We start from the raw sequence: 23,883 nt of genomic DNA, 5'->3' as shown, positions 1-23,883 counted from the left end.
ATGTTGCCCTGAAGCGGGGAAAAAAATAGCATCAGTCTGCTGCCCTGTGGGTTAACCACACACCAAGACAGGAACTAAGGTCAGGTGCAATGTGAGCCAAGCGGGGTGCAGAGGCAGGGGCCTGGGGAGACTGACCTGCTGAATTGCACACTGATTTTGGGGAATTTTGATGTGAAGGGAGTTACTGTTTAAAAGTATAAAACATAAATTATTTATTTTATTGTAAAATGTACTTTTTAATTTTGTATTATTTAAATATGTGTCTTTAGTAAGGTGCCAAGCTTGCATCGCCTCTTCTGACCTGACCAAATTTAGGGGAACCAATTCTAAAAACTCCCCTGCAGTGTTAATTTAGGTGATGCTGCTTTCTCGTCATTGGCAGGCAAACATCCAATGGAGTTAAAGGTTGAGTGGCATTTAAAAGTTTTATATATATAAATTTTTCCCTTGAGCATGTTCCACATTATTTTGTTGAATTGATAAACCAATTTTTCGGGCTGTGGCAAGGACAGAAAAATTTAATATTTTATATTTCCAGTTTTTCTTCTTTTTTTTTTAATACTAAAAAGGAGTCTAGAACCACGTGGAAAGAAACTTTAGTGACAGTGCAATGCCATGGCACTGAAATTGAAGGAGCTAAATGAAATTCAGTTATTGTTACTTTCTTTCATAAACCTCTGTGTTTTTTCTCCTCTAAGTTCTGATTCCTTCTTTGGTGGAAGGAAGACTGGAACAATTATGTTATTATAACAGCATTAATAATTTAGAAACTGTTAAAAAATATATGACCGAGAGTGTGTTTTTAGGTGATCTTGGGCTTACATCCAAATGCATTGTCTTGACTAAAATGCTGGATCTAAAACAGAAATCTGCAGAAAGTAAGCAGCAAAAATATGAAAATATCAGAAGTCAGAAAAGAAGGAAGCTGTTCAGTCAACTTAATAAAAAGGTCACCTTTCCAGGAGTCTGCATTTCATTACTAGTGATATATTTGCTTGGCCAGAAACTGAATATTCACAACTACCTTCCAGTTTATTCAAATGTATAAAATCCAAAGTAATTAGCATCACATTTTCTGATCACTTTCTAAGATCTAACAACTTTTTGCTTTAACCACACCTAGCGGGTAATGATGCCATATTTGCCTTGCAGCAGATGATTTATGAAGAAAAGAATCCCAGCCATGTGGATGATGTGGCGAATAGCTTTTTTTCAAAGATTAGGAGAGTTAAGACTTTCACAGCAAGAGTAAAACTAATGTCAGCTTAATACTCCTTCTGAGGGAGAACAAAAAAGACTTCTCACAGCTTAAAAGCTTGTTGATTTCACACACAGCATAAGTCGGGATAAATCTCTAGCATGTCTCAGAAGTCCTTCCAAAGCTCTGCATATTAGTCAGCCTAGTTTATCACAGCTTTCAGGGTACAGAGTCGACTGCTGAGCAGCTTCATCAGTCACAATTCCTCCAGGACCTCTTTTTCCTTTAAGCTTAGAGGACAGAGTTTGTGAGGCTGAGTGAAGCGCTCATTCTTTAATTTTCGCTCTCATCTTCTCCTCTTTCATGCTTCACATCAGCTGTAAAGGTATAAAAGAGAAGATGGTGTTGGGGATATATACGGGTCTAATTAAGAAATACAAATTCTTTAAGTGTCAATAGAGGTAAATTTAATAGATTTGCATAACATATTTTCATTTCCTTCTGATGCTGCATGAATAGATTCTGAAATAAAGGCTTTTTGTGCTTTAGGCCAATTTTTTCTGTTTCAAAAGAACATTTAGAAACACTACAGGACAAAAGTCAAGTAAAACAGTGTTTTTAAGATGGGGTTATATTGTCTTTTAAACTCTAACATTTTTCTGTTAATGTTAGTGTAGCAGATTTGTCCTGGTCTGTGTTATGGCTCCTGGATGTTCATTGACTTTGTAGTGGTTAAAGTGTTCTGAAACAGCATTCTGGCACCTTCAGTTCACAAGCAATTAAACCTTATACACAGAATAACGCATATTATGATTTAATTAGTTAGTTTTTTGTGTGCTGCAGATTGACAGCATGGAGATTTCTTGCCCAGTAATAAGAAAATAATAACATCCCACAGCCCACTTACACCTTCAACACATCCCTTCTGTTTTCTCTTCCCTTGAATTTGTTCATAGTCAAAGTGTAAATAAAGTTTCGGCCACAATTTAAATGAAACAAATTTTCTTTTTTAAGAGGCAGGTCATTTCGAATGCAATTATTCAAGCAGCTCACATATCATCATATGTAAACATGCATACATTGAGCATTTTTGTGCAGTTTGTCACAAAATGTGTCCTCTATCAAATTCACATTTGTCCTACATAGTTGACACTTTGAGTGTCATCAGTGACGTTTAAAAAAATGGAAACTTAAACTATGCATATATTGTCTTGTTCATTTTAAACTACTTTTTTAAAGCAAGTGTTATCTAAACGTGCTTTGCTGAATTATGTTTGGTACACAGAGGCTGTGGCATTCATGGTCAAATGTTAGGATGTAGATCAAGGGTATTAGATATGAGTCTATATTTAAGGTGATGATGCTCGTTAGAGTCACTCACTGAATTCTGCCTTTTATACCAACTTTAAAGTGTCAAGCAGTTAAAACTCCTTTCATTTCATTGAATTCAGTTGGCTGGACCTCAAAAAACAGTGAATATGAGCTGATCACAACCAGCTGAAAAACCTACTGCAGCTCGCAAAACAAGTTATTATGAAAGTATTTGCTCCCTTTAGATCATTATACATATGTTAATGTAAGATAAAGACAACCTGAGTAATAATTTACTATTATTATTATATAACCAAACCTACCTGGCACTTCAAACAAGGTCAAGAAGTCCAATGCCGTGATTTGAATTAACGGCTAAGCTCACTCTGCACACCCTCCTGTCAGAGCCTCGAGCTAGCGGGGACTGAATGGTTTGTTTAAGGGCTTTCCAGCTGGGCAGATGTCCTCCATGTGAAGGACGTTGCTCACTGAGCCATCCTTTATTTTCTAGCAGAGCTACAATTCTGCTGTTTAGGTTGAGTTTACAGTATTTGCATATTAATTAAAAATAATGATCAGAATAGGTACACAAAGTAACCTTTCAAGTGAAACATTTTAATTGAAAAGCACCAAGAGAGGAAATATTAAGAAAAAGCATAAGCACTTGTATTTTAGGAAAAACAGACTAGGTTCTGCAATTTATAATGGAACTCATTTACTTATTAAAAGTCTTTTACTTATGTCCCTGTTGGGTTCTGGGAGGGAGAAGAAAAGGAAAAACAGTCAGCTAAAGGTTTGGAACATACATAGAGAAATTTTAATGCATCACGACCAAGCTGAACAGCTAAAACAAAACGCAGACAGGCTGTTTTAGGATTGCAGAGGTTAATAAATGTTATTCTCCACGGACCACGTGTTTACCAAAGCATTTAACGCACATAAAACTACAACTACTGCTTCACAAATCTAATTTTCTACCTGATTGAGAAACCATTCACCAGAAACGTGGCCCTATCTCAACAATATTCCCTCCATTAGGAGAAAAATCAAACACATCACTTCTCACAGATACCTTGGGGATAGTAGTTCAGCTTCAATGAAGAGATGAAATGTTCATTTTCTCTAAGAAGTCCTACTACAATAAATGTCCACAGGAGGAAATTTTAGTTATCTTTGTAGTGTCTCACAACCAAAAGATGAGTCGACTGATGCATGAACGCAAAGCCACAAAACCAGCTGTGATTTTATGTGTTTGTTTGTTTTCTTTAAGGCATTTGCAGGTAACAGTAATGCAGACAGTGTGGTTCAGCATAAGCTTCAGCACCAAGTGATCGCTCGCTACGTCCGCCTGATTCCTCTCAACTGGAACCCTAATGGTCGGATTGGACTCAGACTGGAAACCTATGGATGTCCTTACAGTCAGTTTTTGTTTCTCAGTACTTGTTTCCCTACACTTACAGACATTAACTGAAAGCATGACAGTAGATTAGACACTAATTTTGTTTTTGCATGAGGGACAAATTATATAACATTTTGTATTTACTGTATATTCCCATCTGATTGACTTATATTTTGCATATTTTCTTTTTCTTTTTCAGTGTCTCTTTTCATTTTTTGTTATGTTTAGCATCTAATGGGGAGAGGTTTGCATAGCCTTGTGAAAGGGTTGGACATCAATGCATTTGCTAACCAATTCTTAGAATTAAACAATAAATTTCATTGCTTTTACCTTTGGAACCTAATCAAAGATTTTTTCCCCCCCAAAAGGCATAAATAAACCAATGTGTACATAAAACAGGGGATGTAAATGTACCTTGGGGGTTGGTGAAGAGGCGGCAGATCAATGCTGATTACAGTAGAAATGAGCCACAGGTGAAACAGACAGTAGGAGCTCACCAGACACCTGCTGAGAGGAAGTGTGGATGGAGAAGGTTAGGGAGGAGCTATGGCCTTGCCTGGTTCAGCATGGTGTGAAAATATAACCTTGCAGCTTTAATGTTAATGGTGCTAATGCTAATGGGTTTAATTAGACTTTGACATGTTGCTGGCACCGCACAGACAGTTTGTGACTTTTCCACACTATATACCTCACAACTCTGTAACTCTGTGACTGTATGTGATCTCCCACTTTGTAAATAACAAAACTAAGGTCTTTCAGATTTCAAGCCCCAAAGATTCACCCCACATAAGGGCATCTTATATGAGTTTATTCTATTTAAATATTAAAATCTTATATGATTAAAGAATTAATTTTTCAGTTGATTTTTTTAACTGCACTAACTTGAGGGTACACACTTTGGTAACAGTGGTAGTATAGAAGATTTATGTAAAGCATATAATATACCAGCCCTGACAGACAAAGTTTTTGAAGGTATATTTTTTTTCTGGTGCTTTCAGCCTTTCTGTCACTTGTAGAAGTTCACATGCACTGGATCCAATAACTGATGTGTCTGAGTTGGCGTTTCTAATTTGACGCTTCAATAGAGACACTGTAGGCCAGAGATTTGTGTTCTTAAGCAACGCTTTTACCATTAGTGTATAATTTTCTTCAGAGTGACATGAAAGCTGCACAGTGGTCATTAATCTGCTTTCTATAGTCAGACATCATTTGAATATTAGCTTCTCCTTTTATTGATGCTTAAATATTAATTTGCCTCTGGGAAGCGTTTACTTTAATATTTTATATGTATATGAACACTGCAGGTAGAAGATGAAGAATCCAGAATGTATGTTTTGCAAAAGAAAATGCAAAATCTGCAGCATATCAGATGGGATTTCTGGAAAGCAGGGTTGCATAATTAAATATTTAATGAGTGCTATGAATTATGACAATTACAAGCATCTGAATCCAGGGTAACGATTTTGTGTGTGTGTGTCTTTTTAAAGATTCTGACGTGTTGAGTTTCAATGGCCAAAGCAGCCTCCTCTACAGGTTGACTCCCAGGCCGAGGCAGATGTCCAGTGAGAGCATCAGCCTGAAGTTTAAAACCCTGAAGAATTCTGGGATACTGCTTCACGCAGAGGGACAGAATGGGCACAGCCTCACCTTGGAGTTAGAAAAAGGAAAACTTCAGTTGCTCATCAGAAAAGGTACAACTCTGAGGTTTTTATTCATGCAGTGTGGAAACTGCCTGTGCTGCTGTTTTTATTGGACAAACTAAAACAACTAACAAACATTTTGGTGGTGAATTACCAGTAGCTATAAAATGAAAGTTGTTTTGATGTTGCAGCATTTTCTGGTGGATGTATTTCTTGAACGTTGCTTGGTCATCATTGTTGTTAGACAGGGGAGTTTGTGTATATGCATAATCCTACACTCTTAGATGAAAAGAGCAAAGACTTCCCGCTTGAAAGAATAATATAAAAACATGAAAACAAATTTTACTACAAGGGAAACCTTATTTTCAAGGTCAGGACTTATCATTCAAGGTCTAGAATTCTGGCCCACTCAACTTTACAGCACTCGTTGAAGTTTGTGGATTTTCATTTATGCATAGCTTTCTTAAGTTCTCACCACAGAATTTCAGTTGGATTGATGTCTGACTTTGACTAGACCATTGCAACACCTTGATTCGTTTTCTGGGAGCTCCCTCCCCAGACGCCTTAATGCACACTCACTTCCTGGGCCATTTGACCTCAGTAAATCACATGATGGGGTGGGGCTAGTTTTCACAGTGGGTTCACCCAAAACCTTGGCTGATTGTGACCCGCACCCGTTTTCACACCTTGGCTCCTGTGATTAGGTAGAGGATCAACAAGGGGTCCATAACCCTTTCGGGGGTACACTCCTATAGGACTTAAAATCTGGGACCTTCCGCCAGTTGCTCTTAGAACTGAAGAAGGTTCTCGGATGAAAGGTGAAACGTCTTCAAGAAACTTAAAGAAGTCCAGACGCTTTTCTTTCCAAGCTCCTGTAGACTACGATGACCTGGATGACTGAGAACCTTCACAGATATTCTGTTATAGATTTACTAATGTGGTTGGGCTATTGTCATGTTTCATGACCTAGTATCATTCAAGCTTTGTCTGGCAAATGAGAGATGGAATCATGTTTGATTCTAGAGTACTTGGATATTCAGATGAGTTCATGGTCCACTCAATGACTGAAAGAAGCCCAGATCCTGTGACTGCGAAACAAGCCCAAATCATCAACCCTCCACTACCATGTTTGACAGTTGGTATGAGGTGCTGATATGCTGTGTTTGGTTTTCACCAAACCATACTTGTTCAGTCTTTTTCTAATTGCAGTGTTATGATAACTTTAGAGTCTGAGATGTAGTTCGTCAGGCATCTCAAGCATTGTATTTTCTGACTTTGAGGTGAATTTGCTAGGACATCCACTCCTGGGAAGATTTTGGCATTGTGTAGTAACACACACCTGGATGCCAAAACCTCTGCTTTTATGGAGGTGATCACATTTGATGATGATCACTTAGGTGGGCTAGATTAGTAGCACCTGGCTGTTACCTACCCTCCTAATTCCTCTGGAAGCAATAAGGTTGTTTTTTCCATTACTGCACAGAGTCATGAGAAAACTTTCTTTTTCACAATATTTTATTCCATCACACTGCTATTTCAAAGAAGTTTGCTGTGTTACATAATATTAAAAGAACTGTAATATATATATATAGTTTCTAACGAAAAAAATCAAGTAAGAACCAGCTGCCACAAGGTAACCTTTCAATGGTTTATTTTATTGGTTTTTCATTTGGTTGGCAAACTTGCCAGATTATTAATGTTATCCCAGAGATTTTATGGTGGAGAAGAACACATTTATCTATGGTTTATGCTTCTTCAGTTCATCACTACAGGATATGCTGAATTGACATTTACCATGTGTAGTACAGTAATATTTCATAAAAGATATTCCTCCAAGTAATTCTCTGGTTTTAATTAAACGTCTAACCTTTATACTTCTGCTGCGCTTCGTTGAATTTATTTCACTAAACAGGATGTTCATTTTGCTTTTATGTGGATAAAATGAAAATATCATAGATCCTATCGGGGTTCAGTATGTCATCGTAGGGACTTGTTATTATTGTCACTCCCCAATCTCGGCAATGCCTCAATTAAAAACAAAAACCCACTCTGTCCATATTTGATTGGCTAGCTGACTTTTTGGACATGTTTTCTCTCTGGTATTTTACTTTTTGTCATTCCACTCCCTATTTCATTGGCTGCTGTGGTTGGGTTTATCTCTGCCCCTCTGCCCTCTGCACTCAGTCTCTTCTTCTGCCTTAATAGTTCTGCATTAGTAATATATCACCATCCTTTGAATATGTCATTCCAGTTCTCTACTTGCCTTTCTTTTTATGTTTTGTTTTGAAATGGAGTCATTTACCTTCCATTAACTGTGGGACTGTGCTTATTTGTCCTATTCTCTTTCATTATTTTCCTACCTACTTGCCCCCTTCTTCCTATATATGTGCAACCTGAAAGCAGTACTTTTAGGCTGCATATACAACTAACAACTTAAAAATATAAATTTCTGTGAAATTTATAATAAAGTTCCAAAACATAGGTGGTGCAGAGACAACACATTCTTCCACCTGAATTACACTAGTTTCAAAGTCATGCTGACCCATGAGACCTGACTGAAATGTCTAATTTACAACTGTGATTCCTGATTGTACTGCAGTGAAAACAAATTCCTCAGCTTGAACATGATCAACACAGATTGCTTAAATTTGTTGAAGGTTTTTAAAGAACTGTGTGAAAATAGACTGAGTTTATGTTTTTTCACTTTTTGGACATGCAAGCTTGAATGAGTTCATTCAAAAACATTTTTTGCCATGACAGAAATGTCACTGTTGGAATGGTGACAGTAAGGTTAATGATGTAACACGATCTTTTCTTTTTTTCCTTTAAGCTGCTACACAGATATGAGACTTTGTCATGAGTTTCTGGTGGGAGTTGTTGTCAGAAGCAGCTCTCTGTGATTTGTATTTGAATTTTGGCCTAAAGCAAATTTTGTTGCTGAATGTGTTTTTCTTTAAAGAGCATATGAATAAACATCAGTTCATCCAGAATCCATCCTTGATCTGTGGGTTTGTTCCAAGATGCTGAAAAGAATAAATGCAAAAGGCATGCAGCCCACTGAGATAATCACTATGAAAACATTCAAAGAATCAGGTTAAAGTTGACTGAGATGACTGAGCTTTTTGAACGCTGACCTCTTGATCATGACAGCCTTTGAAAAGCAGTTTTTTTACGCCATAGATCAACCTTGGATCAAACCTTGAGTTAATGTAAAAAACTGACAGGAGATTCTTCAAAACACTTCACAGGTAAAGAGAAGAAAGGACAGTGTAGCTTAACTTTCACACAGGGGATGAAACATGCATTTTTGGATGTCCCTCTTTTTCTGCACATATTCACAGAACTGCATGGAGAGAGTTGGCCGTGCTATGTCAGATAAGTTTTGTTCGCTCAGTGAATCACTCTGTGATAATTCAGCCCTTTATCATTCTGTGCACTTCTTTAAAAGTTTAACTTTCCAAATTACAGCAAAGGTAATAACTGACTGATTTGCACCTGTACCAGCATTAGATTGAGAGTTTTATTTGCCCACCTTCACAATGCAGCCTTCAGCAGTACTTAACAGACGATGCTTAGCTCTCGAGCCCAGTTTGAATAAATACGCTGGCTCATTAAAATTCATGTGTTCTTTCCAGAAGCAACCCATTTCATGGTTACTATACATTCATCAAATTCTTGGATTATAGTTCTCAGGGTCATACCTATTTAAGCTTGTAATTAAGCTGAGTTCTCTTTTATTTTGGCTTTTGATTATTTAGTGAAAGCAAATCTTCCAGCAGTCATTCTTCACTGATCTTGTGCCCTCTGGTCAAGTTTCTTTGTTAGGTAAAGAATGAAGACAGTGCTGCTTAAAAAATGTAGCACTTTTCTCTTGTAAAATAAAGAAGCTGCCTACCAGGTATAAAATATAAATATATACATATATATCATGGAAATATTGGAGGTTTTCTACATGTAAAAATAATCCCTTAGGAGACAGGTATAAAATATAAATGCCTTTTTTGCAGAAATATGTAATGTCAAGAAAATGACAGATGAGCAGACAACATCCCCAGAGTTTTCCCTATACCTCCTACAAATACACTGTAGATATTTGCAGTAATAACAAGTAAAGCTGTACTTTCTACCCTTTTTTCAGGCACCACAAAAGAGGGGAAAAAAAGCTCCAAAAAGGACTCCTTCAGGCTTCCCCAAAATAGTGAGGTTTCACTAAACAGAGGGGTCATGTCCCAAGGCTCGTAACTGTACACAACGGTATACATTTAGAGTTGTTGATAGAGTGTGTCTCCTTTACTCCCGTTCATTTGCACAAACAGAGTACAGTTCATTTACTGTCCATGTAGGCACACATGACAAATCAAAATGACAAAATGAGGAGTCTTAGGCGGCACATCAGAATGCCGAACATGTCAAAAGCGACTGGTCGTATTTTACTCCCAACAGGCAGCTGGGAATCGCCTGCATTATTATGAGCACTCAGAGCTTTTTATAGCACATGATGAATTATTACAGGTGTAAAATATTTAAATATTTCCTGTCATTTAGTGGCTGTTCTTCTCGACCCTGCTGCTGGATGCAGGTGATGACTCATTCTGCCAGCTCAGCTGTCACAGTGAATGGTGGGCTGCATGTCATGTTCAATACCGTCTTACAATATTGACTTACCTTGTTATTCTGCTCTGCCTGTATTGACTGATGCGAAGGTGTTGCAGGTTTACTCAGTCTTACGGGGTTGTAAATAAGCTGCTTAGCTTTCATCCAAGAAGCAACATGCTCATGTCAGAAGGAGCCAACTGTGTTTAATTTTACAGCCCACAGCTGAATCATTTCAGTGACACAGAGGCTATGTTTGACTCAGAACTGTAAACTGATTAGCTGTAAGCCCTGTGAGACTTGGATGATCTTGAGTTTGGAGCAGGCCCAAATTTTTTTGGATTTGGTTGCCATGTTTAGAAACTACTGAATATGTTCATTGATCTTCTGGATATTCCATATTACTTATGCTCTAAAGGAGCCAATTCTTTAACAATGTGACAACTTGAGTACATGTCCACTTACTTTACTTTTTGATACATCTCAGAAACAATCCAGCAGTAGAGTATTTCTACTGTAAATTCTTCATATTGTCCTGATTTGCGATGTTTCCTGCTTCCTTTTTTAAAAACTGTAATTTCTTCTTCTTTGCTTACTTTTTTTGCTTGCTTGAGAAACTTTTTCTCCTGGAGCAGCGGCTTGTGTTGTTAGCACATTTAGAGGTTGTTCATTATGCTTGTGTTGACTGATTGCGCACACCGTCTCAATCATTTACTCTAAATAGAATAAAATGAAAATACTGAAACAATTATATCAGTCTGTCATCTATCAGTGCCTTCTAACAAAATTAGATTTAGAGCTGCAGCGAAGTGCTGAAATGCAGAAGTAGACAGCAGATTATGAGGCGGTATTGCCCTGGGTAGCTGTCTGAAATGATTTAAAACAAGGACCTGCTATCTGAAAATTAAAACAGCTTTGAGGAACTTTTCACAGTAAAAATAACATTGGAAAAAATCTTTTTAATTCTGAGGGCATACTCTAAATTAAGATGATGTCATACTGAGAAATTTCCAAAAGTCCATCAGATACTTATACAACAAATATTCCCGAGAAGGATTTTCTGGACAGGAAAAAGCTTTTACGGTGGGATAAAAAATTCAAGAGTTTCAGATCTTTTGCTTATCTTCATGGCTTGTTCGAATAATTTAAAGATGTCATGTGAACTTTTCTGGTAAATAAAAATTATGTATACATTTAACAAATGTGCTGAATGCATTTCCTTGCATTTCCTCATAAAACATTTTTAAAGTTGACTTCTTGCACATTTTGAACTTGTATTGAATTGTTTACCTCCATGTTCTTTTTTCCCCCAAACCATCTGTCTCTCTCTTGCTTTCGGTGCCATGTTGATATAATAATTATAATAAATGTATTTGTCTCTTTGGCACCTGTTACCAGCTGTTTAACACTGGAATATTGTGAAACCATTGGTATGAAGGTGTATTGCATCACTGGTATGTGTGTGCATGAGAGAAGAATAATGTGGACTCAGCTGGCACGAGAGATGATGTTTGTTTTATTAATATTTAACTGAAAGCAGGATTCAGGATTCAAACTCTGGATTTAACAAGGTGGTGGAAACATTATTCAGAGGTTTTGGTCCATATTAACATGATCCCGTATTACAAAGGTCCTTTAATAAATTGAGATCTGGTGACTGTGGAGGCTAGTTGAGTCTGCAGAACTCACAATCATGTTCAAGAAACCAGTTTGAGATGATCTGAGCTTTGTGACAAGGGACAATATCTTACTGGAAGCAGCCATCAGTAGATGGGTACACTTTGGTCATTAAGGATGTACATGATCAGCAACAATATACTCATGTAGGCTGTAGACTTTAAACAATGCTCAATTGGAACTGAGAGGCCTAAAGTATGTAAAATATCCCCCAGACCATTACACCACCACCAGTATGAACCTTTGATACAAGGCAGGACAAGTGCGTGCTTTCACATGTCTTCAACCAGATTCTGACAACATTGGCAACATTTTTCCAATCATCTGTTGTCAGGTTTTGGTGAGCACGTGTGGATTGTAGCCTCAGTTTCATGTTCTTAACTGACAAGAGTGGCATCCAATGTGGTCTTTTTCTGCTGAAGCCAATCTGCTTCAAGGATCGATGTGTTGTGTGTTCAGAGATGCTCTTCTGCATTCCCTGGTTTTGGTTATTTGAGTTGCCTTCCTATGAGCTCGAAGCGGTTTAGCCATTCTCTCGTGACCTCTGGCATCAACAAGGCATTTTCTCCCTGAGAACTACCGATCGCTGGACATTTTCTCTTTTTTGGATGATTCTTTGTAAACCCTAGAGATGCTTCTGCAGACAAATCCCAGTAGATCAGCAGTTTCTGAAATACTCAAACCAGCCTGCCAGGAATAGTGCGACAATATCACATTCAAACTCACCTAAATCATCTTCCCCACTGCGATGCTCATTGTGAGCTTGACCAGGTTGTTTTAACTATGTCTACATGATTACATGCATAGAGTTGCTGCCATGTGATTTGGTGTAATGAGCAGCTGAACAGGTGTAAAGTGGCTTGTGAGTGAATATTTCACCCAAAACATAGAAGTTATTAGTATAGAAAAAAAACAGACTACACCTTTGCTCAGTTTCCCTGTTTCTCTTCATCCTTGTCCAGTGCAGACATCAGTCTGCTGATCAGTGATGACTACTCCCATCTCTTTCTCAGGTCTCTCCCTCTTTTGTGCCAACTATCTGTTTGACAGATCAATTATGATTGATGACTGAACACAGTGAACTTGGCCCCAGTCTGTCTCCCTTTCTCATTCACTCATTCTTTCTTTCCCCACACAGACAAAGTAGTCTCCTTTCAAACAATATCTAATTCATATTTAATGACAGAGTGCATTTAGCTCCCCCATCACTCAGTGAAAGTGCTTCACTCTGCTGACACTTTGGGGAGTAGAAAGAATCAGAAGCATTTCACTGGTCATTTTTTTATACCCATCTACCTCTCTTTCTCTTTTTCTCTACCCCATTTAGTGTTAATTACTGAATGTTTTGCCATCTGCGTTTTCTGGTTCTTTCTGAAATGTAGACCTAGCCTTGGTTTTGTTTCCAAGATATGAACCCTGGCAGAAAACTGTGACACCGTGGCACCACTTCAGAGACCTAGAAAACAGCGGGGAGTTCAAGTTGATGAGAAATTTGAAACTTCATTTCCAGAGAGGAGGAGGAGGAGAAGCGATAGCTCATGCTGTGCGGTTAGAAATAAATATGTCAGAGTCAAATTCTTTCACTACAGAAATCATTTGGAGGAAAAAAGAATTAAAATAAACAGTTTCTACATGGAAAAGATCCTGACAGCCTCCAGAAAGAAAAGTCAGTGATGTAATACTTATCGCCATCGGTAAAGAAAAAGGTTTTAAGATTCAAGCTTTCTCTCTTTTAACCGCTGTTACTACATGATTCTTCGTTTTCCTCCCACGCTCCAGGAAAAAGTTTGTCTCCTGACATCCGGTATCTTGTGACTCTGGGCAGCCTGCTAGATGACCAGCACTGGCATCACGTTGCAGTGGAGCATCACAGCAATCACCTCAAGCTCACAGTGGACAAAAGCACAGAGTGGGTGCACATCTCACCAACATTTGCACATTGGGACCATGATCAGGTATGTATCTGAGGATAGGATGATAACTCATGAAAAGACAGATGGCAGAAAGACACCCACCTCACAGCTGCAGACATTTTAGTTTTACTGTATTTTATTGTATCTGCTTGTTTGTGTGCTCTGTCTCCTGTACAGATGATACTGGGAGCACAGCAGGGCTTCAGCTATAGGTCATTCTATGGCTGTTTGGAAAACCCAGTTTACAATGGCCTGAACCTGGTAGACCTCGCTAAACAAAAAGACCAGCGGGTTACAGTGAAGGTAAACTTGCTCATAGTGTGCTGCTGAAAAAGCTATTTTGTGTATGTTTCACAATGTGTAGCAATGAGTCAAAGTAGAACTACCTAGTTATAAGTTAAAGTACTTGATTTAAACTTTAGAAGAATGGCCTGTATCTGTATAGCGCTTTACTTGGTCCCTATAAGGACCCCAAAGCGCTTTACACATTCAGTCATTCACCCATTCACACACACATTCACACACTCACACACTGGTGATGGCAAGCTACATCGTAGCCACAGCCGCCCTGGGGCGCACTGACAGAGGCGAGGTTGCCGGACACTGGCGTCACCGGGCCCTCTGACCACCACCAGTAGGCAACGGGTGAAGTGTCTTGCCCAAGGACACAATGACAATGACTGTCGGAGCCAGGGCTCGAACCGGCAACCTTCCGATTACAAGTCGAACAGCCAACTCTTGAGCCACGATCGCCCCACGATAGTTACTGACAACCGAATAAACAAATAAATAATTCTTAAAGGGGCGGATGTAAAAATAATGACACAATATTTTCTGTCAGGCATCTGTTATAATAAAAATGACACCTCAGACCAACATCTAGTCAATCTAAACTCCAGGTAAGGTCTGTCCTCTTGATGTTTGCCTGGAGGTCTCTGTCCAGGTGTTTCTTGACTGTCCTTTCTTTCTCTTCCCTTCATTGCATGTTAGAGCTTCTCTGGTGATGCTTGGTAATGGTTTTATGATGATCTTACCTGGCCAGTGGATCTGTAGGATTTTTTATGCAGCTGTTTTTGAATGTCACTGATTTCACACCGTGAGATTTAAACTTTAAAGTTTGACGCAGCAGCACTGTGGAGTTCCAGATGTTGATACACTGATAGCTTTTGAGTCTCTCTCCTTCTGTGAGGGCAGTATCTTCTTCCAACTTGCCAGTCCTGTTTGTCTGGATGGCATCCACCTCCTAGACTCATTACTAGCAGAGTGGTCTTACGTTTATGTCTGTGCTATATACATATTGACAGCATGGGCACATAGTGTATCTCATTTTTCTTGTCCTGTTTTTTAGAGGAAAGTTTGACTTTCTTTTTTTAATAAGATGTTCTCATTAATTCTGGAGGCCCTTCTGCTATCTACACAAATCTCTAACTATTCATAATGTGGAATATTTGTTTATAATGAGCATGGATGCTGAAACTGACTACAAACACACTTTGTAGAGACAATTTTAATGGATGTTGAAATGATGAAGTTGGGTAAAAAAACAAATATTTTGGTAAAAACTGTGGAAAACTACAAATGCAACACATAAGGGAACACACTGGCATTTATATAGTGCCGTTCAAGTCTTTAGTGACCACTCAAAGTACTTATGCCTGCAGGTCACCACGTGCCTCATCACATATATTTATGCAGCACTTTACTTGTTTTATTTACCTTGCGTCCACATCTGCAGTCAATTTAAATTCACCAATTAACCTTGTTTGTTTGTGTGTGTGTGTTTGTGCACATGAAAATGTATGCATGGCTTTTAGATCTCCTCAAGCTACAGCAATACGTACAAGAATACTGACCATCTATAGCTTTCACCTCTTCAGTCTGCATTACTCTTTATTGCTTTAACTACCCCACAAAGAGCTTTTAGATTTGATCAAGTGTCAGTGTGCTCTGTGCTGAACTGAAAATAGAAACCCAGTATTCCCATTGGAGGACGCGGAATGGAATGTATCACAGTTGCTGCCCCAGCGGTGGATTTACTGCAATTACCACTTCTCGAAACTATAAGCCTGCATCTCACTCTCTCGCTATCTGTTTTTGCATCTCCAAACTTCTGCTCCCTGGTGTGACCTTAGAAATCTTTTGGCTGACATTGGTCTTCACTAAGATCTGCCTGTGCTTATATTAAGCCTGGCTATAATCATCATGGTAATGCTCTATGCTTTTTTAAGGAGACTTGCTGATGACATCTTTGTGTATTTGGGTAGCACTAGACAGCCTTGGAACTAATTTATATTCAGACATGATTATTTTCTCATTTCTCATTTCTCTCTATTCATATCTTCTCCTGTCTCCTCTTCTCTTCTCCATCTGTCTCAGGGCAATGTGACCTTTTCATGTTCTGAACCCGTTTTTGTTGCCATGACGTTCACCGGCCCCCAGAGTTTCCTTCGGTTACCAAGAAGGATAGATCAATCTTCACTGGGTATCTCAGTGGGGCTTCAGTTTCGGACATGGAACAAGGCCGGGCTGCTCCTGACCTTTGAACTCCCAAATCGAGAAGGCAGAGTCTGGCTTTACCTGAGCAAAGCCAGAACACATTTACAGATCCACAAGTCTGGCAGGGCACCCCTGGAGCTCAACGCAGGTCAGTCTGACGCCTCAAAATCATATTAAACTCTTTCTCAGGTGCCTCCATCCTGCCTGCACTTACTAACTGGACTAATTTAAAGCCGTAATGTGAAATAGGAGCTTAATGTTAGAAATTCAGTATCAAAAATGGTGATTTAAAATTTCTGTTTTGAGCCCAAAACACTGGAAGGCAGCGAGCTGAGCTGTCAGTCTGACGATTTGGACTCACATCCAAATTTACTGGTCAAGATACAAAATCCTGACCAGCTCCAAAAAGACATTTTTGTAGTTGAAACTGACTCCCGAACATCAGATGTCCAAACTGAACCATAATTAGTCTGTAGTATGAAGTCTGTTCGATGGCTGAGTGTTCAAATGTGAGAATTACACAGGTATTTTTTAGGTATTCTTCTTTCTGCATGCTTGCATGATTTTTCCACGTGTCACCCTTTCATAATAGAAACTATTTCCAGCAGTGAGAATAGAACTGAATGAAACTATGTCCTGTTATAGGCTATGAGACATTTGAGAAAGCGCAAATTATTCTTCTAGCATTGTCAGGAGTTCTTATGTTAAAATAGTTGTAATATCATACAATTAAAGATTCCCGAGCAAGAACCATCTTCTATTTCTTCCATTTACAATGAATTAGAATTGATAATGATATCAAAATAAAAACACTTAGACATATATGTGTGGCTCTTCAGGTTCAGCTCTGAATGATGGTCAGTGGCACTCTGTGGACTTGATATCAGCAGGAGGACGTCTGACCATCACAGTGGATGGTGATGAAGGAGCCAGTGCTCACGCAAGCCCCTCATTTTTAATTACCACAGGAGGTCATATATTCTTTGGTGGTAAGCGAGAAATGAACAATAAAACGTATGCATCATCATTCATCTTTGTCTATATAATCTAATCTTGCATCACAATGCATTCAGTTTAATTTTATTTATATAACGCCAAATCACAACAACAGTTGTGTTGAGGTGCGTGATTTCTCCTGTGTTTCATTTACTGATTGATGTTTTTTTTCTTCTGTTTAGGTTGTCCCGCTGAAGAAAATAGCCAGGAGTGTTTGAACCCCTTCAAAGCTTTCCAGGGCTGCGTGCGTCTACTGACTGTGGACAACCGGCCATTGGACCTGATCAAGGTGCAGCAGAGGCTGATCGGAAACTACAGTCACCTGCAAATCGATATGTGTGGCATTATTGACAGGTAAGACCTAAAGGGGCCGTTTGCGACACTGATTTACGTAAATGCTGTGTATTGGGTATTGCTTTTGTCTGTCTCTCCATTTGTCCAGGAAAAGAAACATATTATTCTATGTAATGCATTTGTTGTATTAACGGGGATTGTCAGAAAAGAGGATTCACCGGCGTTAAAATGTTTGATTTTGTTGTCACGCTTCCTTTGTAAACCTTCTTAATCTCCGTCTGAAGCCTTTTTGTGAAATGGGGTCACATGTGGATTATTAGGCAACAGTGAATATGATACAAACGCAATATGGTGTCAATGTTTCCCGAAATATGTTCTGGCTAAGAAAACGTCATAATTTTTCATGTAGCTTGTCTCTGTTTCAACTGGTATGAGGAAAATAAACCAGGAGGCGTTCACATACACACACCGAAGCAGTTAGCGTTCAGCAGCGTGCTGAATAAACTTTTTTCCAAGTTTCCTGATTGCTGCCTCTTCATTCCTGCTCCTCCAGTGGTTATCTGCGTGGCTGTGCTCTGCATCTGGTGCTGTGCTTTGTATTGACAGTATAACATTTTATAAGGACACCAGCACCGTGTATGCATACATGCTGGGGACTAAAATGCTGTAGCTGAAAAATCCTTTTTTACCGTCTGACAGAATCGATATTTCTGGGATTTCCATATCATAAAATAGTCGAGCAACTGCGGCCACTAATATGTCTATTTTCTCTTTCCATACTGCAGAAAATGTCAAGTCAAGCTCCATCGTGTGAGTTTAATGTTGTGCTGTGTGTGAGCAATAACACATTGCTCTCAGAACATGACATTAGACCTTTTTCCAAATCATTAGAGCCCACTGGTAAATGGCACACATATTACCCACAGAGCAGCTTTTGTTTCAATAAAATGTCAACTTGAAAAATTGATTTACAGTTCTCCAACCCCTCACCTCCAACCCACAGCACACTTTGTTGAAATAAGTGGTGCTTGATTGATCATATGTATACCAAACGTATCAGTGGACTCTCTGGTTTGATTGAAAAATGCATAAAAAAGAATGATAAATGCAAATATTTAAAGTGGTGGAGGAAATACGGAGTGCTGCACCTGGCTTCATGCCAACTTACTTTGAGAAGAAAAGAAGCAAAGAAATTGGGTGTTAAAAAAACAAACTTTACCATCTGACAGGGCTGCTGAGTAAGTCTTTTTCTAACTGCAAATTTCCCCCTGACTCAAAGATTAAAAATACATGCTGCTCTCCCTCCCCTTCTTTTTCACTCACCGCAGTCACAATTTGCTGACCTCATTTCCCCTTCCAAATATATTTACGTACTCATTCACTGCTCTATTCATCCAACCTTCATTCCCTTTGTTGCTCATTCCTCTTCTTCAACACACCCCTAAACTTGAGTTCCCCTTTCCTTTCTGTCCATGTTCTTCCTTTCCTCTCACTGTTTCTGATATTCCGCTTCTTTTCCTCCAGTCATCCGCTTTGCTGTTTTCCATGTTTTACACGGGAAGACTGAGGAGGAAAAAGTTAACAGCAGCACAGTTTTCTCAGACTTGTTCTATGGTGTGTAATTTTGACATGAATTGCTGTAAAAATTCAGGTACTTTTGTCCAGTGATGTATTATTCTTCACATATACAACTGTGTACTGTAAATCTGCAAATTTCCTTTAAATCTCATAATCCTATATTTTCCACTTAGGCCAGGCTTGACTCTCATGCTTGCAGCTGCCTATGCCTCATCCAAGTAAAATCATGATGCATTAGGTGCAATTACTTTATTTAACACACACTCACATTAAAAGGCGTGAAATATTTTAGCAACTTGAGGTGGCATTTGCTCAGCATACTGATGGTTCTGTTTGCAGCCATAAATAGAAGGTTTTGTGATGGTTGTGCTGACTTTAAACATCAATTCTTGTGGATGATTAATCTGGTTTTCCAGCATTTAATTTGTGAGGCCCATACAGCACAAGCAGGGCCTGTTGTGATTTATCCTGTATGAGGGTGTCTTACTCGCCCTCTGGCCTTAAGTGCCACCTTCCTGTGCAGCTGATTTTACTCAGCAATTAGGCCACAGTATTAAAGACCAGGAGGGGGATGCTCCAGCCCTGAGAGCCTGTGAGCTGTGTTTGGCACTGCTTCCTCCCACTCAGTGGAGAGTAGGGTGCTTGCATCATTTTGTCTTTTTGACTTACTCTTTTGTTTGGCAACAAACTTACAGTTTTACTGTGTTCTCCTCTATTTTGATGGAATTGGTGGCTTGTCTGTTTTAGTTTATATACCCCCCTGGACTTTTTAAGGAAACATAACAGTGGATAAGAACAAGGTTTAGCCAGCAGTTGGCTTTCATAGACTTTTAGTGAATAATGATTTGCGTCCTGGGTGGTTATTTTTAAAAAGGTACCATTTATGTAAAGGAAATTGTCACAGAAGCTGAGGTATTGGCATAGGCGTGTTATGTGTGTCATACACACACCTGCACATACAAATAGCAAACCCAACCTTCTAATTTAGTGGTCTATTTCAGTATAACTGGCACCACTCTGCTTTGCTGCCTAATGTTTCAACCCCTCCACCTGTCACTGGGTTTTGTAATATATTTGTTGTTTTTAGATTTTTATATAAGTTGGGTTTTTTGTGTTTCTCTGTGTGTATAGGTTTGTTTTCCCACTGTCTTTATTGACCATCTTTTATGTGAGGAAAGGAGATCATCCCATCCCAGATGTCAAAATGAGGCGCCATCCAACCATTTATTAAAAATATCAACTTAACAAGCAAAGTGGCACACATCATGTAAATATTAATAATAAATCTGTTTTCCATGTGCATAACCTGCTGGTATGTTTTGAATTTTTAACAACAGGCTGTCAAACTCACAGCTGGTGCAGCTGCTGTAATAAAATCTGCTTCTTGTCCAGATGTTCCACTGCATGAAGAGCGTAGAACTATATGAGCTCTCTAAATCAAGTTTATGTGCTAATTGATCAAAGTGTGTTTAAAGTTCACTATAGTTCAGTTTCCTTTACTAATGCCTTGAAAATGATGATGAATTAATTTTCACTTTGAGTCAGATGTGGTAAGTGACCAAAGTGAATTTAACTTTGGTCACAAAACTCCAAACCAAGGAGGAGTAATTGAGTTGGACTACTTTCCAGCAGGAAAACCTATATGTTATCTTTAAAATTCCAACTTTTGTAATGGAATTACAATATATTTTTATGTTGAGGTGAAAAGTTTAAAATAACAGAGTAACGGTAAGATACTTATTTTGTAGTCCATCTTATGAACAGATATTAAGATTCTTAATGCACAGCAAGTCCTTTGTAGTCCTCTGTCACATCTTTCCTTGACTGCATGACCATTTCCATCTAAGCCCAGGAAAAAAGATTAGGAAAAGAGGCCAGAAAGTAATTATATGGATTATTTAACCACATCCCTTCTGTCACCAGCTAGTCTTCCTCATCCATGAATTCCCCTATTTTTGATTCTTGTTTGGCTGCCCATTAGACTTTGTTTTGAGTGAGTGGGGTCGTTACTCAAAATAAGTAATGTATTACACATTACTTCTTATTGGAGATAAATATCTGAATTTCAGGAGCGGGTCCACCCCTCCTAACACGCTCCTTCTGGTTCTCATCTATATATGTTCCCCCAGTTCACCAAGCTGTTCATTCTTGTTTACTTGCCCCACCTTCCCTCTCCTTTTCAATTCTTTAACTTCTTCACTTCTATTTAGTACTTGGGGATCTCGCCAGTCCCTTTTGAGGCCTTCCCCAGACCGCAGCTCAATTCATGTCCAAGCCATTCACCTTTACCTACTAAAGCGCTGTCAAACCTAAAATGAGGATGTGGGCCCAGCTAGTGAACTTTATTATAAATAGATTTATGAAATCCTTCATCCATCCATCCATTCGCTTCCGCTTATCCTTTTCAGGGTCGCGGGGGGTGCTGGAGCCTATTCCAGCTGTTATAGGGTGAGAGGCGGGGTACACCCTGTACAGGTCGCCAGTCTGTCGCAGGGCTAACACACAGGGACAGACAACCATTCGCACTCACATTCACTACCGCATTCACACCTATAGGCAATTTAGGTTTTTCAATTAACCTATCCCCACAAACTGCATGTCTTTAGACTGTGGGAGGAAGCAGGAGTACCCATCCTTTGTCTTCAGTTGCCTTTATTGTTTTTGAGACTAAGCAAACAAGTTTTAATAAGACCCCAGAACTGATGCATTCTCTCCTCTCCCTTTCTCCACCAAACTGGGCATCGAGAGCTACTTGCACTGTTCTCTCATGACGATGGGGTATTTTAAAGCAATTGCCTCACTGAATAACTGATGCATTAAGCTGAAGACCAATAACACAGAATGATGTGTGTCATAAAGCTGTTCATTAAGTACTTCCCCTGCAACAGTGTTACATAGATATGGAGATGTGTGCTTTCTTTCCTGTTTCTCTCTCAGATGTTCCCCCAGCCACTGTGAACATGGAGGCAGCTGCAGTCAGTCATGGAGCACCTTCCACTGTAACTGCTCTGGGACCGGGTACAGCGGAGCCACCTGTCACAGCTGTAAGGCCATGATGCTTTTTTGAGTGGTGTCGTTCAAAGGTCACAGATCTGTATTTCAACTCATGTTTGGGAGTTTCCGTTAATTAGACAGCCTGCTGCTTTAACTTCATTTCCCTTCAGACATTTTTGTGGCAGAAGGTCAAGCAGAGATCTAACTTCTTTCCAGCAGTCATGATTGTAAGCACTCATGGGATAACTCTTAGCACAAAGACAGAGTGATTTAGAGCTCACACAAGAAATAATGAAAGAAATGATACGCAACTCTATTGGAAAATACATCCTTTATAAGCACTTCAATTTAAACCACGAAGCAGTTTCTAAGACGAGCATGTAACATGTGCTTCTTTTGAGCAAATTAATGAATTTCCTTTGCAAAAGCGTTGCTATTTTTTTCTTCTTTTAAGGGCTTTGTAAAGTGCTCTTTTTCAACCATCTAACAAAAGTGAAAATCACTGGATATTTTACAGGACTTCAAGCATGGCTATGCAGTCTTTGTTCAGCAGTGGCAACAGCAGCCTCTGTAAACCATAAGTGGTAATTACAAGTTTCTAGTGCATTAAATTAAATGGTAAATGGACTGGTGCTTGTATAGAGCTTTATGTAGCACTCTTGTAACTGGGCACTCAAATTGCTCTTTACACCCATTCACTACATTCACCCATTCACAGTGTGCTTTATTCCATGCTTTCAAGTGGTTTCAAGCAAGCACAAGAACACAAGATATCATATCCACATCTATTCATCTGCTGCTGAATAACTTTTGTTAATCAAAGTACACCAACCTGTGCACATAGATTTGGGTTTAGAGAATATATCTTCATCTTTTATTGAGGTTTCCATTTGTTTTCATTAATTTGACCAGTATAAACACAGTAAAGTACAATTATAATTCATATTAATATAATAATTACAATTATTAGGCAATGAATCATTTTTTTTGTTGCTTTGCACTAATATAAGAGTTTTAAAAAAGACCAGGAAAATTAAATCAGATATATGGCATAAACTTTATTCAATAAACCTTGAAGATATATAGATAGATACACTCGCAACCATTAGGTGGACCTTTCTTGTCCCTGGTTGGACTTGAAAAAATGTTCTCTAGTCTGATGATTCTCAGTCTTCTATTGTCCAGTCTTGGCGAGCTGTGAATTGTAGCCTCAGTTTCCTGTTCTTCCTCAGTGGCACCCAGTGTGGTCTTCTGCTGCTGTAGCCCATCTGCGTCAAGATGTGACATGCACCTCTGAATGCCTTAGCTCTACTGGTAACTTCCTATCAGCTCAAAGCAGCCTGGCCTTTCTTGTCTGACCTCTGGAATCATCAAGTCATTTTCACCCAGAGAACTACTGCTCACTGGATATTTTCTCATTTTCAGACCATTCTCTCTAAACCCTAGAGAAGGTTGTGTGGGAAAATCATCAGTTTCTGAAATACTCAGATCAGCCCTCTATCGCCAACAATCATGTCATGTTCAAAGTCAGTTAAATCACATTTATTCTCAGTTATAATGTTCTCCATAAATTAAAAAATACTAGTGCATTAAATTAAATAGTAAGTGGGCTGCTGATCTATATAGTATATAGTTAACTTTATGAGATTGTTTTGACCATGTCTACATGCTTACATGCATTGAGTTGGAACCATATGATGAAGTAATTTAACATATGCATTAACCAGCAGTTGCACAGGTGCACCTATTAAAGTGATGAGTGTATTAAATGGGAACAATAATATACTCACTAAA

At 38.9% G+C, this 23,883-nt stretch overlaps 1 protein-coding gene across 1 annotated transcript in view; it reads left to right on the top strand.

The window, feature by feature from the left end:
• Positions 1–23,883, top strand: part of LOC116323537 (contactin-associated protein-like 4) — a 77,681-nt gene that overhangs the window by 27,866 nt on the left and 25,932 nt on the right. Inside the window, exons 4-11 of the mRNA XM_039621616.1 lie at positions 3,780–3,927; positions 5,396–5,599; positions 13,598–13,773; positions 13,909–14,034; positions 16,108–16,375; positions 17,067–17,216; positions 17,406–17,577; positions 22,033–22,139. Coding sequence (XP_039477550.1) covers positions 3,780–3,927; positions 5,396–5,599; positions 13,598–13,773; positions 13,909–14,034; positions 16,108–16,375; positions 17,067–17,216; positions 17,406–17,577; positions 22,033–22,139 — 1,351 coding nt within the window. The remainder of the gene's footprint in view (positions 1–3,779; positions 3,928–5,395; positions 5,600–13,597; positions 13,774–13,908; positions 14,035–16,107; positions 16,376–17,066; positions 17,217–17,405; positions 17,578–22,032; positions 22,140–23,883) is intronic.

The sequence above is a fragment of the Oreochromis aureus genome, linkage group 13 (assembly GCF_013358895.1).
Source record: "Oreochromis aureus strain Israel breed Guangdong linkage group 13, ZZ_aureus, whole genome shotgun sequence".
In the NCBI taxonomy this organism is placed as follows: Eukaryota; Metazoa; Chordata; class Actinopteri; order Cichliformes; family Cichlidae; genus Oreochromis; species Oreochromis aureus.
Note: the sequence above shows the minus strand (reverse complement) of the source record. Positions and strands in the feature narration are given on the sequence as shown.